The 17,342-nt window shown below is 39.6% G+C and overlaps 1 protein-coding gene across 1 annotated transcript; it reads right to left on the reverse strand.

The window, feature by feature from the left end:
* Nucleotides 1-1,091: 1,091 nt before the first annotated feature.
* Pclaf (PCNA clamp associated factor) lies at nucleotides 1,092-15,586 on the reverse strand. Its single transcript, XM_041679616.1, has 4 exons — nucleotides 15,426-15,586; nucleotides 15,080-15,160; nucleotides 12,391-12,553; nucleotides 1,092-2,791 (listed from the first exon to the last, which is right to left on the reverse strand). Exons 1-4 carry the CDS (start codon nucleotides 15,469-15,471, stop codon nucleotides 2,746-2,748), a joined length of 336 nt encoding a protein of 111 aa, XP_041535550.1. The 5' UTR covers nucleotides 15,472-15,586; the 3' UTR covers nucleotides 1,092-2,745.
* Nucleotides 15,587-17,342: the final 1,756 nt, after the last annotated feature.

Genomic DNA, 17,342 nt, shown 5'->3' on the forward strand with positions numbered 1-17,342 from the left:
TATAACTATAGTAGGATTTATAAGCTGTTTATAGGGAGACCTGTCTCAAAATGGGCTGGTGGGGGATAAAGCAGAAAGGGGCTGGGAGATGGCTGAATAAATAAAGGTGCTTCCTGCAAGCCTGAAGACCTGAATCTTTGATCCTACTGGGAAATGCTGACTTTCACAAGTTGTCCTCTGACCTTTATACACATTCAACACATCCATACCCATATATATGTCTGCAGACTGTAAATAAATCCAATATATCCTACATTTTGGAAACAATTATACACATCAGAATTTGGCTCATTAGGCTCACCAGCATAAAGTTGCTCTACTAGTGAGAGCAAATCAGATTTCAGAGCTACTAAAACCTGACTTTAAAAGACTTGGTTTAGAGGGAGAGATGGCTCAGCAGTTCCTAGTACTGACTGCTCTTCCAGGGGTCCTGAGTTCAATTCCCAGCAACCACATGGTTGTTCGCAACCATCTATAATAGGATCTGATGCCCTCTTCTGGCCTGCAGTTATACATGCAGAGCTCTCATACATAAAATATAAATAAACTTTAACCTACTTCTTAAAATCAAACCAAAATCAGGCAGCAATGGTGTATACTCTTTTAATCCCGGCACTCAGGAGACAGAGGCAGGTGAATCTTTTAAGTTCAAGACTAGCCTGATCTAAAAAGAAGTTCTAGGCCAGCCAGGGCTACACAGAGAAACCCTGTCTCAAAAAATAAAATACAAACAATAACAAAACTTACCCATTTGTGTTGGCAGATAACTGTAATCCCAGCACATGGAAAGATGAGGAGGGTGATTGTCTCAGGGTCAAGACCAGCCTGGTTGAATTTCAGTTCAACCTGAGATTTGGTGAGATCCTCTTTAAAGCTAAAACATGGCTAGAGAGAGGGTTCAGTGGTTAAGACCACTTGTTGCTCTTGTAGAAGACCCAGGTTCAGTTCCCAGCCCCCACTTGACAACAACTGTATCCTAATTCCAGGTACAGCAGATCTGAGGCCCTCTTCTAGCAACACACACACACACACACACACACTCCACATACACATATGTACATTTAGGCAAAACACTCAAAACACATAAAATAAAAATAAACCTTTATTTAAAAAGCTAAAACCACAAACAAAAAAGGAAACAAGAAACATAATTTTCAAAGTAATTGGATTAAGAGGTTCTGCTTAGTGTCTAAAATGTAAAAGACAAACCATAAAAAAGTCTATAATCAGCTGATCTCAAATGATTTGTAAATTGACTTAAAAATAACACCAATACATTTATTTGTATTTGGAAATAAAATAGTATAGATGGTAGGAAACACAAATGGATACTGTATTGTAAAACTGCGCATTTATTTTAAACATTACACAAAAACATGGCTGCTAAGAACATGGATAATTTTGAAAATTGATAGCCTGTCATTAAACAAAACACAATGAGAAAATCAAGTATATCATTTAACATAGTGGTACATATATTTGATCCCAGCATTTACGAAACAAACAGATCTGTGAGTTCAAAGCTAGCTTGCTCTACATATTGAGTTCAGGCCACTTAGAGGCTACATAATGAGATGCTGCCTCAAAATAATTAGTATACCTATCTCTTCAATGATCAAATCATCTTGTGAAGTGAAGGAGAGGGCAGTAGTGGCACACGCCTTTAATCCCTGTACTCCAGAGGCAGGTGGATCTCTGTGAGTTAGAGGCCAGCCTGGTCTAGACTGAGTTCTAGGATAGCCAGGGCTACACAGAGAAACTCTGTCTTGAAAAAAAACCAAAGGAGTGTGGGGGAGGAGAGAGAAATGAAAGGGAAATTCTAAGGACTTGAGGCATAAAACTTGATTTATAGCATGATTTGTCAAATTTTTTACTCCCGACTTTAAAAACATTGGCAAAAACCGGGCATGGTGGCAAAGTCTTTAATCACAGCATTCAGGAGGCAGAGGCAGGCGGATCACTGAGTTCAAGATCAGCCTGATCTATAGAGCAAGTTCCAGGACAGCCAGGACTACATAGAAAAACTCTGTCTTGGGGAAGAAAAAGAAAAAATACATATGCAAAAAAGGTAATATTTTATGATATTGAACTGAATGTATATCTAAGAAATCTTTGTTCCTGATTCTATTGGTATTGTTTTTGTTTTTTTGAGACAGCGTTTCTCTATACAACTGCACTGACTGTCCTGTAGCTCCATTTGTAGATCAGGATTACCTACAACTCAAAGAGGTTCACCTGCCTCTGCCTCCCGAGTGCTGGGATCAAAGGTGTGCACCACCATACCCAGCTGACATTTTATCTTTGTCCCCCCCCCCCCATTTTAAGAAATGGCAAGAGATTAAATTCAGTTAATACTGATTTTTTTAATGTGAAAAAGACTAAGTTGAGTTTTTAACGCAAACAAGCCATAACAATTTGGCACTATTTCAATAATGAAGTGTCCATAATATGGTATTGGTACATAGATCTAAGCAAATCTCAAAGACGGTATATTAGTAATTAGAACATCATGCAATGTTGATTTTAGCAAGAAACTTAACAGGTAAAAGAAGCATCTTATTACATTATAAATTCGAGTATGCAATTATAATTTACAAATTATAAAAATCCTCCCTTTTTACAGCCAGTTGTTTTGAATGGCTACATGAATGCGTAGTCAACAAGTCAAATAAACAAACACATCTACCCAAATTTACATCCCAGAATACCTAAGTAAACTGAAGACATTATGCAGATGAGTAAGTTCTATTCATTTTCGTCATCTGGGTGGTCAGGTTGCAAAGGACATGCTCTGTGAAGAAGAGAATTTAAATCACTCAAGTATCAACTGTCTATAAAATCAGAACATTAATAATAAAGGTCTGGCTCAAGTAACTAGAAATGAGAGAAAATTAAACTCTAATAATTAGCAAGTGTAAACAGTTCCAAAAACTAGCACAACGAAACCTTCTAACACTATTCCTTATTGCTTCGTGGAATCAGCATTTTTCATTTAGGACATGTTATGAGTTTTACTTAAAAAGAGCCAGGTAGGCAGTGTATACCTGTACTCCTAGCACTTCAGGAAGCTGAGGCAGTGGGATTGCCAATAAAGAAAAAATAGTTTGAGGCTATTCTGGTTTGCATACCAAGTATCAGGTCAGCCAGAACTATGTGATAAGACTCAACAAAATAAGAAACACCAGAGAGATGGCTCATCCATTCTTTTTTGTTGTTGTTGTTGTTTTTCAAGACAGGGTTTCTCTGTGTAACAGTCCTGGTTATCCTGGAACTTGCACTGTAGACCAGGCTGGCCTCAACTGAGATCTGCCTGCCTCTGCCTCCTAAATGCTGGGATTAAAGGCGTGCGCCACCATCATCATCCAGCTCATCCATTTTTGAACAGGAGAGCAGTTTAGTTCCCAGGACATATATCAGGCAGCTCACAACTTCCTGTAACTCCAGCTCTTCTTTGGGCCTTACACACACACACACACACACACACACACACACACACACACAAAATAAATATTACAAAGTAATAAAAAATAAAAATGCATGTTCCGATGTGTAACTCCTACACTGGGAGGCTGGGACAGCTTGGGCTACATAGAAAGATTCTACAAATAAATAAATGGGGGCTGGAGAGATTGCTCAGTAGTTAAGGGCACTTGCTGCTCTTATAAAGTACCCAAGTCTAGTGCTGTGAACCCATATTGGACAGTTCCCAACTGTCTGTAACTTCAGTTCCAAGTGAGCCAGTGCTGTCTTCTGGCCTACCTATGTACCTGAACTCAACATGCACATATCCATACACATAATTTAAATCTTTTTTTTTAAATATTTATTTATTTATTTATTATATATACAATATTCTGTCTGTATGCCTGAAGGCCAGAAGAGGGCACCAGACCTCTTTACAGATGGTTGTGAGCCACCATGTGGTTGCTGGGAATTGAACTAAATCTTTATTTATTTATTTATTTATTTATTTATTTATTTATTATGTATACAATATTCTGTCTGTATGCCTGAAGGCCAGAAGATGGCGCCAGACCTCTTTACAGATGGTTGTGAGCCACCATGTGGTTGCTGGGAATTGAACTCAGGACCTTTGGAAGAGCAGGCAATGCTCTTAACCACTGAGCCATCTCTCCAGCCCCATAATTTAAATCTTTAAAATAGAAATATGATTAAGAACTGGAGAGATGGCTCAGTGGTAAAAAGCAATGGCTGCTCTTCCAGAGGACCTGGGTTCAATTCCCATCACCCACATGAAAGCCCACAGCTGTCTATAACTCGTTTTAAAGATCTGACACCCTCACATAGACACACATGCAGGAAAAACATCAATGCATATAAAAATAAATCTTGAAAAAATATTATCACATACATGTATAAAACTGTCCCATTAAAAATATCTCATTTCCACAGCATTGATTTTAGTGTTAAGTGGATTGATAAATAGAATATAACCTGTTAATAAAAGTTTCATGATATACAAAGTAAAAAAAAAAATCCATTTAAGTAGAGAAAAAATAGCAAACAAATTGCCATATTCTTTGGACTACATGGATATATTCTTTAAAAATAACAACCAAATCATTTGGTAAGCTGTGATAATCACAACATTTGAATAAAGGTATATTAATATCAATCCAAAGCCATTCTGTACTTATCATTCTTTTTATAGTCAATTAAAAACTTTATCACAATTTTATTTTAGAGTTGAGAAACTTTAGTAGTATCTACTCTAAAATCCTTTGTTTCCAAATGAGATCCAGTGAGCCCAAATGGTCATAGACCAGATACTAAAAGAAGGAAGCTATAACAAAGTATTCAGCGTTGGTATGAGATTGCCCCTGCTTCATGTACTAATAGATTATGGGAAGGCCTTCACTGTGTTTTACTGGAAATCAAGATAAGTTAACAAATCATGACCCAAACATCCATTTTGCAGGGGTCTGAATTTCATTAGGCATAATAGTTATGTTCAAAAGATTTATTCTGGGCGGTGGTGGCTCATGCCTTTAATTCCAGGACTCAGGAGGCAGAGGCAAGAGGATCTTTGTGAGTTGGAGGCCAGCCTAGTCTACAAGAGCTAGTTCCAGGACAGGCTCCAAAGCTACAGAGAAACCCTGTCTTGAAAGAACAAAAACAAAAACAAAAAAGATTTATGTAAACGAGGCTAAAGAGACTTCTTGATAGGTAAAATGCTTGCAAAGCAAACATAAAGACCTGAGTTCCATCCCCTTAGAATCTACATTAAAGAGCTGGGCACAGCCGGGCGGTGGTGGCGCACGCCTTTAATCCCCGAGTGCTGGGGGATCTCTGTGAGTTCGAGGCCAGCCTGGTCTACAAGAGCTAGTTCCAGGACAGGCACCAAAGCTACAGAGAAACCCTGTCTCAAAAAACCAAAAAAAAAAAAAAGAGCTGGGCACAATGCCATATGCCTGCAATCTCAGTGCTGGGGAGGCAGAGACAGGAGGATTTGAGACTCATTGGTCAGCTAGTCTAGTCAGGTCAAATCAGCATGCTCCAGGTGATTGAGAAAGACATCTGAAGCCAGGCTCAAATGGTGGAATATGCTTCTAATCCTAGCACCTGAAAGACAAAGGCAGGTGGATCTCTGAATTCAAGGCTGTGCTTGCTGTACTGATCACAAGTCAAGGTAAGAACTAGCCTACAGCTGCATCATAGATGAATGAATAAAGAAAACTTGGCACATATACACAATGGAATTTTATTTAGCTATAAAAAAGAATGAAATTACATTTAGAGGCCAGAGAGATGGCTCTGTGGTTAAGAGCACTTACTGCTCTTGCAGAGGACAGGAGTTCATATCCAGCACCACATAGGATAGAGTATCCTAATGACCTCTTCTGATCTCTGTGGGCACCCATACACATGTACATACATACATAAATAAAAACTTAAAATTTTTAATGAAATCTTTGAAAAAATTGATATTTCCAAGAAAATGGGTTAAACTAGAGATCATGTTACATCCAATAACCAATACTTTGAAAGACAAATACTGAATATTCTCTTTCATACACAGAATTTAAATTTAAATATATTTGTACATACATATGTATGTGTAGGAAGAACATCAAAATAGAAAAGGGACTATGAGATGAGGGCACAGTGTAAGAGCGGAGAAAGGAACTAGATAGATGCGATGAAATTCAAAAGCAAGGAAGAGAAAGGGGATGTGCAAAAAGGTTAAGTCAGTACAGGGAAACAAAATAGGAACAAAGTATAATACAGCGTGAAAATGACAATGAGGGCCATTGGATAGTGCAGTGGGTAGAGGCACTTGGCACCTGACAACCCAGTGGTGGAAGAAAAGAACCGACTCCTGAAACTTTTCTCTGGCCTTCGAAGAGGCACAAGCACATTACATACACACACACACACACACACACACACACACACAAATTTTAAGTGGGGGAGGGATTGATTTTTATTATTTTTGTTTGTTTTTTAACTTTTTTTAACTGTAGGCAGTTTTTTTTAAATTTATTATTTTATGTTCATTGGTGTGAGGGTCAGATGCCCTGGAACTGGAGTTAGACAGTTCTGAGCTGCCATGTGGGTGCTGGGAATTGAACTCAGGACCTCTGGAAGAGCAGTCGGTGCTCTTAACTGCTGAGCCATCCAGCCTTGTTTGTATTTTGAGACAGGGTTTCACTGTGTTGTGTAGCCCTGGCTTTTCTGGATCTGTCTGTAGACCAGGCTGGCCTCGAACTCAGAGAGATCTGCCTGCCTGTTTCCTTAGTGCTGGGATCAAAAGTGTGCACCACCACTGCCCAGCTTATTAAGTTTTAAAGTGTCGGGGTTGGGGATTTAGCTCAGTGGTAGAGCGCTTGCCTAGCAAGCACAAGGCCCTGGGTTCAGTCCTCATCTTCAGAAAAAAAAAAAAAGTTTTAAAGTGTCAAACAAAACCCACTGCCTTGGATGCATAACTAAAAAAAAAATATTTTAAGGCTGGAGAGATGGCTCGGAGGTTAAGAGAACTGACTGCTGTTCTGAAGGTCCTGAGTTCAATTCTGAGCAACCACATGATGGCTCAAACCCATTATAATGAGATCTGGTGCCCAGAACACTATATACATAATAAATAAATTTGAAAAAAAATAGTTTAGAGCCAGGCGGTGGTGGCGCACGCCTTTAATCCCAGCACTTGGGAGACAGAGACAGGTGGATCTCTGTGAGTTCAAGGTCAGCCTGGTCTAGATCCAGGACAGGAACTAAAAGCTATGGAGAAACCCTGTCTCGAAAAATAAAAAAAAAGAAAAAAGAAAAAATATTTTAGAAAAATGAAAGAAAAAGAAAATGCAAAGCCATTGTGACTAATTTGAAGTCAAAGCCTAGAAAAGAAGGCCAAGGAGATGGCTCAGCAGGTAAAGGTGCTTGCCACCAAGCTGATGGCCTGAGTTCAATGGCAGAAGCAAATCAACTCCTGCAGTGTCCTCTGGATGCCATACATGTGCCATGGCACATGCCTGCATGCATGTGCACGCACCCACACGCACACACACACCATACTAAATGTAACTTTTAGAAAATGCCTAAAAAGGGAAAAACACTCATGCAAATAGTTCTATGTGCAAAAGGAGCTTGCCCAGCTTTGGGGCAAAAAACAAGGTTATATGGAATAACCATAGCAGAATGTGAATTCAGAAGTTCACATTCCTTCTGATATATTCATTTACTGTTTCAATAAAGGGATAATCACAGTTCTCTAAAACAATGGCAGATCTACAAAAGTGGCTTAAAAATAGTGTCAACCTGTAGAATCTAGCTTTTGTTGTTTTGAGTTTTCTTGTTTAGTTGCTCTGCGCTGAACTAAACCCAGGGATATATGCTAGACAAGGACTCTACCACAGAATTATATCACTATCACTTGTTTTGGGTTTTTGAGACATTCTCACTATGTACTCTAGGATAGCTTGAACTCATGATCTGTCTCGATGTAACGAAAGCATGTGCCTGACTATTGCTGATTTATATTATACTATAGATTAAACTTGCCTATGAAACTATATAATTTCTCTCCATGTGGTGGAAGTCATTTTTGTCTGGTTTTCATTTGTTTAGAGACAGGGTCTCAGGTAACCCAGACTGACCTGTGTAGCTTTTGAGTATATTTGTAAGAATGATGAGTTGTGGAGAGATGTTGTAGAAACCAAGAGCACTTACTGCATCCTTAAAGAGGACATAGTTCCTTTCTTAGCACCTATATCAGGTGCCTCACAAACACCTGTAGTTCCAGTTCCAGGGGATCTGTGCCCTCCAGCCTTCATAAGTACCTGCACATATGTGGTAAACATAAACTCATGCAGGCACATACATATATGCATAAATAAAAATATCTGTTTTTTTTAAATTACTAGCTGAACATGGTATATAATGCCTATCAATACATTATCGTTTTTGCAGTGGTAAGAGGTTGAACCAAGGGCTGACAAGCCTTCTGTCACTAAGGTACATGTCCAGGCCCAGTGCATAGCTACAATCTCATCATTATAGAGGCCAAGACAGGAGGATAGAGTACAAGGCTCTAGCTACGGAGTGATTTCAAAGCAAGAGTGGGTTACCAGGTAGAGGGGATTACTCAGGAAGTAGATTCAAACCCATCCTTGCCCTAATGTCAGTTACTATACAAAAAGCTAAATGCAACCAAGTATGGTGGTTCACACTTCTAACCCATAACCAGAGAGCGGCGAGGTTAAGGTAGAAGGGTTGCCACTTGTTCAAGGTTAGCCTGGGCTGCAGAGTGAAACCATCTCAAAAAAAAAAAAAAAAAAAAAAAAAAAAAAAAAAAAAGCAAGAAAGAGAGCTGGGTAGTGGTAGCACAGACTTTTAATCCCAGCACCCCAGACAGAAGGATATCTGAGTTCCAGGCCGGCCTGGTCTACAGAGCAAGTTCCCAGTTAGCCAGGGCTATAAAAAGAAACCTTGCCTCAAAACAAAAACAAAAACAAAATACACACACACACAAAGAGAGAAAGAGAGGAAGACAGAGTTAAACGACTATAGTACAGAGGTAGAGCTTGCCTAATGCTTACAAGTTCCAGAGTTCAGTTTGTAGCACAGAGAGAATGGCAATGGAGAGAAGAGAATTTACAGTAGTTTTCTTATACTTCCTTCCAAAATACATGTAAAATCTGAAATATTTTCTTATTTCCTAATTACTTTACAAGCCCTGTGGTTTAGTGAACCATAAAGAATACTGAATCTCCATTCCACACTGCACACTTTTTTCTCTAGAGCAAAGTGAAATTATTTTCAAGGTGGATTTTTAATGATCCATATTTCATAAACCACATGCAATGAAATCATTAACCAGTGTTCAGCATTGTCTTTCTCTGTTGTTATATGTGAAACTCCAGGAGATTTAAGATTAGTATTCACCATCTAATTAACCCTTGAGATGATCTTCAAGGTAGTCCAATTTGAGCTTCTCAGGATTTTCTGTTTTACTAAAACCAGTGGGATGAGCAGATGTGAAGACCTGGTTGTTTTCCTTGCAACACTGGATTTGCAGGTGCCACTTGGTCCAATATTAGAATGTGATCTGGTCTGAGGCTCTTAACGGATAAGACACAGAAAGGTAAGCAAGACCCCAAGGAGATTAGTTATAGCTTTTAGGGAGTTGCTGGAGGATTCCACGGTGGAGTCATCAGGGCCCTCAGTTTCATAGTAGGTAGGGCCTGCTGTGCTGGATACAGGGAGAAATGACTCAACCTGCATGGGGAGGACTACGAGGAGCAATAGCCCCAAACAGAGTCTGACCGCCATCCTCTCACCCTCGATGGTCAGGGTGCCGAGTGTCCAGCTTGCTGCTTGTCGAGCTGGAATTTCTCTAGGCTTTTGGCTGGTGTGGAGATTTCAAACCAGGTCTTACTTTCATGAAGACATCACAATGGCAGTGTCATGTGCCACACCCTCTCTTTCTACACCCAAGTGCTTTTTTTTGTTTAGTTTTTTGAAGCAGGATCTTAGATAGTTCAGACTAGCCTCAATCTCACAAATAATTTCCTTTAGAATCAAAACACTTTTTAAAAATTTATTTATTATGTATACAACATTCTGCTTCCATGTATGCCCACACACCAGAAGAGGGCACCAGATCTCATTATAGATGGCTGTTAACCACCATGTGGTTGCTGGGAATTGAACTCAGGACCTCTAGAAGATCAGTCAATGCTCTTAACCTTTGAGCCATCTCTCCAGCCCCAGAATCAAAACACTTTTAAAAAGGGAATAGTAGGCAAGACATGGAGGTATGCAACTTTAATCCCAGTATTCAGGAGGCAGAGACAAGTGCATCTCTGTGAGTTCCAAGACAGCCTGATCTACATAGTGAGTTCTTGGCCAGCCAAGGCTACATAGTAAGATCCTGTCTCAAAAAAACAAACAAAAATTAAAAAGTAGGGGCATTGAAATATCTCAGCTGATAAAAGTGCTTGCTCGTCATTTGAATCTGGACACATGAGTTCAATCCCTGACACCCATGTAGAGGTGGAAAGAGAACTGACTCCTGAAAGTTGTCCTCTGCCCATCCCCCAGCCTCCATGTGTGTCCCTTGGCTTCAATACTTATAAACCTATAAAAATTCAAATACATTTTTTACCAATTTTTTAAATTTTTTACGTGCAGAGTAATGAAGCTAATGCCTCAAACATGCTAAGTTTTCTCCACTGAGAGCTACATTCCCAGCCCCCAACCCCTTTTTGTTTCAAGACAGAGAGAATTTGTCTGTGTAGCCATGGCTGTCCTGGAACTCACTGTGTAGACCAGGCTGGCTTAGAACTTACAAAGCTCCACCTGCCTCTGCATCCCTAGTGCTAGGATTCAAAGCATGAGCTACTATGCCTGTTTTTGTTTTTGTTTTTTGTGATTCTTACTAAAGTGATAGATGTTGATTGTTAGAAATTGATAGTATGTAGCATGAGATAAGATTTTTATCCAGATATATAATTATTGATACTTGTTATATTTTTATAGTGTGTATGTGTGTCTTGCAAAGTAGATTATACTTTTTAAAAAATATTTTTTACTTTTATATATATATCTATTTTATAGATACATGTATATTTGTGCCCAGTTGTATGTATGTACATCACATGTTGCAGGAACCCAAATAGGTCAGAAGAGGTATCAGACCCCCTAGAACTGGAGTTACACACAGTTGTGAGCTGCCATGTAGGTGCTGGGAACCAAACCTGAATCCTCTGCAAGAGCAGTACATGTTCTTATAGGTTAAGCCATCTCCCTAATCCCAGATATTATACTTTTTCATCCAGAATTTGAGCTCAACATTTATCACTAGCATTCTCATTCATTAATCTTAAAAACAAGCTGGCATGGTATTGCCTTTAATCCTGGCATTCAGAAGGCAGATGTCTGAAATGTATGCGTAGTCTACATAGTGAATTCCAGGATAGCCAGAGCTACATAAGAGGCCCTGTCTCAAAAAACCAAAAAATAATTTTAAAAACTCCAGTTCCAGTTTGAAGAATTCTTAAGGATTTATAGAGAATATGTAAATATATACTATATATTATTGGCTGTATACTAAATATATATATATATATATTTCTATAGAGAGTTATTTCTGATTCCTTTCTCTATGTTAATTGTATATTTCTTGTGAAAGTTCAACGTATAGTATTACTACTTGTTTTGGTACTGGAGACTAAACCTAGCACTGCATGCACACTGAGTATCGGACTTACACTGAGCTATACACAGTAGTAATTTTGTGGGGTATAAGGGGCTTAATGGAATTCACTAGATGAACTGACATAGAAGTTTCTTTTTGGAAAAAAAGAAAAACAGGCATAAAAAAAAGCAAAAAAAATGAGGGAAGAGAGAAAAGGAGGAAGGCAGGCAGACTATAAAGTGTGGTAGCGCATGCCTCTCAGCACTTAGCAGGCTGAGGCAGAAGGATTACAAGAACTTCAAGTCTATCCTGGGCTACACACAGAGACTGTCTCAAAAAACAAAACAAGCCTGGTAATGGTGGTGCACACCTTTAATCCCAACACTTGGGAGATAGAGGCAGGTGGATCTCTGTGAGTTCGAGGCCAGCCTGGTCTACAGAGTGAGTTTCAAGACAGCCAGGGCTGTTAAACAAAGAAACCCTCACTTAAAGACAAAAAAAAAAAAAAAAAAAAAAAAAGCATAAATAAAAACAAAACTGTAGAGGAATAAATTTACTTACTGTTTAGAGTAAGTAAAAATTAATTTTTGAAAGTTTAGGGCAACATAAAAATTATTAGAAGTTAAAGCATAGTTTTCCTTTTCTTATTGGCTTGAAAAGAAACTTCAAAATTTCTCACGATCCCTTTTGTTTTTTATTTTTAGGGGGATATTTTCTGTCTTCCAGAGCATACTTACTTTCTTTTCGATGTTCCTAAGCCACTGCATCCTGCTTCCTCAGGAACCTGGTTCTCTTTTTCAGGATCTTTAGGAGACAGCCTGAAGAATTCTCCAATGCCTTTTTGCCACTTTGGAGTTGGGCGCACACAAACTGGATTCCCTCCTGCATACTTATTTTCAGCTATAAAACAGAAACAGATTTAAATAAAATTAGATGTAATTGTCTTTCTTTAACATCAGATTTCTAGAGGCATTAAGTAATATAACATCCGTCTTGAATTAGAAAATGAAGGTTGGAGTGATGTTCAGCGGTAAAGAACTCTAGAGTATTCTAGTAAAGAATACTAGAGTGGGGCTGGAGAAATGGCTCAGTGGTTAAGAGTGTTGCCTACTCTTCCAAAGGTCTTGAGTTCAATTCCCAGCAACCACATGGTGGCTCACAACCATCTGTAATAAGGTCTGGTGCCCTCTTCTGACCTTTAGGCATACATGCAGACAGAATATTGTATACATAATAAATAAATATTTAAAAAAAAATGAGTACTAGAGTTTGGACTGGAGAGAACTGAGTTCCACAAATTATCCTCATATGTGTGTAATAGTGTGCAAATCCGTGCATATATGAACACACACACAGATAATATAAATACAATAATAAAAGTAATTTGGAATGAGAATACTATAATTCATATATTTTTGACATTAAAAATACAAATCTATGACCATTTTTATCTTAATGGCGGGTGGGGTGAGTCAGTATTTCATATACAAGCATGTGCCACTATAACAAGCCACTTCTTGTTTAGTTGATTATTTTTGTGTTGCTAGGGCCCCCTGGCACACCTGGTACTTACTTGGTAGCCCAGGCTGGCTCTGAATATACGGTAGTCCTGCCCCACTTCCAGAGCACTTAGGATTAGAGTCATGCACCTCTTTGCCAGGCTGTTTAACACATATTAAGGACCTATTCAATTAGCCCTAGTGATTAAGCAGTAGGCCAGACAATAAGAGGTGGCCTTGAAAGAATTTACCCTAGTTGTACAAAATATAAGACATTCTGAATAATTTTATCTGCTTTCAAAAATTTTGTCTACTATCTTATCTGAAGAGGTGGACATAGTAAATATTTCCTAATGAGATCTTTAGATTTGGTGGAAATTGAGGGCTGAGTATGGTGTAGTACATGCCTGTAATCCTAGCACTCCAGAGACGGAGGCAGGAGAGAATTACAGCTAGTCTGGCTAAATACACATAAAGGTCCTATCTCAAATAAATAATGGTATGTGGTGGGGAGGAATATGGGTTGAGTTGGCATAAAAACCATGAATTATTGGGTATGGTGGCTAACTCCTGCAATCCTACTTACTCAGAAGTCTAAAGCGGGAGGGCTTTAACAGCAGCCTGGGCAACAAACCAAGGATCCCATCTCAAAAAAAAAAAAAAAAAAAAAAAAAAAAGCAGGTGTGGTAGCACATACCTGTACATACCAGAAATAGGGAGAGAAGAGGAGAACGGGTTGTGGATGTGGCTCAGTAGAGTTGCCTAGCATGCACAAAGCCCTGGGTTAGATCCCCAGCACAAAATAAACCTGGCATCCCAGAATTGGGGAGGTAGAGGCAGAAGGATCAGAAAGAGGGCTGAAGAATCTGGAGTTCAAGGTTATTCTCTGTACTAGAGATTGAGGCCAGATTGGGCTACAGGAGACCTTGGAAGAAGGAAGAGAGAGGGAAGGAGGGAGAAAGAGAAGAAGGATAGGCGGGAAGAGAAGGGGCACAGAGGGGGAGGAAGGGAGAAATACAAACAGAAGCAAAAGGATAATTGTATTGGGACAGTGTGGTTGAAGATGTAGCTCAGTGGGGGCTGGAGAGATGGCTCAGAGGTTAAAGAGCATTGCTTGCTCTTCCAAAGGTCCTGAGTTCAATTCCCAGCAACCACATGGTGGCTCACAACCATCTGTAATGGGGTCTGCTGTCCTCTTCTGGGCTGCAGGCATACACACAGAATATTGTATACATAATAAATAAATAAATATTTAAAAAAAAGTTGTAGCTCAGTGGTAGAGCACTTGTCCAACAAAGTTTATAGGCGGTTGGATAGACAAGCAGTACACACACACACACACATCCCTACAAATAATGTATCAGTACTGTCAACTGTCACTCTAAATCTAATGAGGAGGCACTTAAGTAGCCTCCGAGAAAATAGTAACGGTTAATATTAAAAAAAAAAAAAAAAACTAGGGCTGGAGAGATGGCTCAGTGGTTAAGAGCACTGCCTGCTCTTCCAAAGGTCCTGAGTTCAATTCCCAGCAACCACATGGTGGCTCACAACCATCTGGAATGAGGTCTGGTGCCCTCTTCTGGCCTGCAGACATACACACAGACAGAATATTGTATACATAATAAATAAATAAATATTTAAAAAAAAAAAAAAAAAAAAAAAAACTAAACACCATTCAAAAGTAAAATAGGTTTAAAAATAAACCTCCCCTCATACTCCAAACCAAGCCTGTTGAAAGACCAAGGCCCCCTTAGAGGGCAAGGAAGAAATTTAGGAGTGAGGATGACAAGGGAAACAAATTCCAGAGGAAGATTAAATAAAAATGAATTCACAGAGGTCAGGGCCTCACAATTCGGGACTGCTATGCCAGGCCTGATCTCCTTTCGGGGGTTTATTTTACTTCCTAAGCTTCCAGGACCGTTCCTACCTTTTCTCGACGAGCACGATGAAGAATTGGTGACAAAGGTGGAGGAGCCAAGCACCTTCCTGGGGGCTCGAGAAGCTACCACTGCAAAGAGAGGTAAAGGGGAGCATTCAGAAGAGGCTGTAGAGCTCGGACCCCCGACCTTTGTTCTACCAGTCCCAGCCTAGCGGAGAGCAGGGTGATGTACAGCAGCAAAACGGTCTTGCCAGGCCTCCGCAGCTTCCTCGAGATGTGGGCCTGGAGCCTGCTTCCTAGCTCGATGTGGGGGTGAGGTGGATAGCCACGGAGGCTCCCTCCTAGGGACAGACGGCCTAGGGAACCCCATAACCCCCATGCTGCTTCCCTTTACCTTTTCTGTAGGCTCCCGGGACGTAGTTTGCTTTGGTCCGCACCATGTTCACACAGCAAGAGACAATTCGCACCAACGCCCCAGCTGCGTATGTATTAACTGAACAAGAACCCGAAAATGACGTTCCCGCCACAGTTTAAAAGGTTCTCTTTCCCGCGCGCTCCAAGCTCTTGAGAATCGTGACTCTTATTGGTTCCGCGCTTTCACCCTGAACCAATTGGCAGCTTCCAGCGAATGACAGCCTTTCTGTCCAGGCTTTGCTGGCCAGTCCATCAGCCCCAGGGTCATGATTCATACCCACTCGTGGTGGGCGGAGCCAGGACGCTCCAGGGGAGCGCCAAGTGTGGGTGCGGAGGTAGGTTGTGAACTAACTAGCCAAGTGAGTCGGCTTATAAAATAAAACCTAGTAAAGATAGGAATTGCAATATTTCTTCAAAAGTTATCACAGAGTTAAATCCATGGTGATTAAACCCTGAAAATTAAAATTAAGTGGACTTTTCGATGCAAATCAAAGCTAAAGTTTAATATCCTAAGGGTGAACTCTGCCATGTTTTAACTTTTTGATGTGGGAGAAAGGAAAATGCAACTTAGGTTTTTACAGTTTTTTTTTTTAAAAAGTTTTCAGATCACATAAGAATAAAAATTGGACAAATTGTCCATATGCATATGAAATTATAAAGATGGCTACATAGCTCAAAATCTGTCAAACGTAAAAAGGCTACAGTTCCAACCCACATGAGAATAATGCTACAATAAAGAGATCATAAATATTTTCTAGCCCTATGCTTCAAAAATTACAATATTTCTAAGAATTTGTGTTTGTTCAGAATGTTATGCATGTAACAAGACCATTTGTGCTTGCTGCAGAATGTTTTCCATTAATGCTCTTTTGAAGGACAACCTTCAGAGTGTAAGTGCAGAGCTACTTCTCTCCAATAAATTAGGCTTGAATAGCAACAAAATCGACTTAGGACCTTAACCAAATTAACAATCCATTGTGTTATACAACCTACAGATTTCAAAGCCCTGCCTAGTGCACTTTGTAATCTCAGCCCTGAGGAGGCAGAGACAGGTGAATAGTGAGAAGGAAAGGAAGGGAAGAGAGGAAAAGGAAAGGAAAGGAAAAGAGAGGGGAGGGGAGGGGAGGGGAGGAGAAAAAGATCAGAAACAAAGAAGAAAGACCACAAAAAGTAGAGGAGAGATGGCTCAGCCATTAAGAGGTTGCTCTTCCAGAGGCTCCCAAGTTCACAGATTCAATTCCCAGCACCCACAAGGCTACTCATAACTGTCTATAACTCCAGTTCCAGGGCGATCTGATACCCTCACACAAAAATACATGGAGGCAAAATGCTAATGCACATAAAATAAAAATAAATCATTAAAAAAAGGAAAAAATGAAAATAATGAAAGGTTTAGGTAGTCATCAGATTAACATCATAATATTAGCAATAGTAGTTTATCTTAAACCTGGAGTGTTAGATTACAGTCAAATTCCCACCAGAAAAATCAACAAGCATTCCTTTATTGTCATTTAGCCTCATGAAAATGCACATTGGTTCTTAAGTGGCACTGTTTGCTTTTCAGTTAAAGGCCTTCTACTCAGGTCTGAATTGCTTAGTTGAACTCACATTCCAGAGTTCTAACAGAGAAAGAGGACGAAGAGGATGTGTCTTTTCTCTTGCATTTCAACCAAATGACAAGAAAGAATGTCAAATATACCTCTTCATACGAGAACAATCTACATATTATTGTAGTTGTGATTGGTTTTTTTTGTTTGTTCTTTTAATACCAATGATATCGATGAGGGATGCACGTTAGAGAAAAACACACACACAAAAGAATAAACTTTCCAAATGTTTTTAATTAAAATGGCTACTTTGGGAGCTGGGAATGTGACTTAGTTGGTACAGCACTTGC

This window comes from Microtus oregoni, unplaced genomic scaffold, assembly GCF_018167655.1.
Source record: "Microtus oregoni isolate MIOR12 unplaced genomic scaffold, Mior012 000032F_ref0000030, whole genome shotgun sequence".
In the NCBI taxonomy this organism is placed as follows: domain Eukaryota; kingdom Metazoa; phylum Chordata; class Mammalia; order Rodentia; family Cricetidae; genus Microtus; species Microtus oregoni.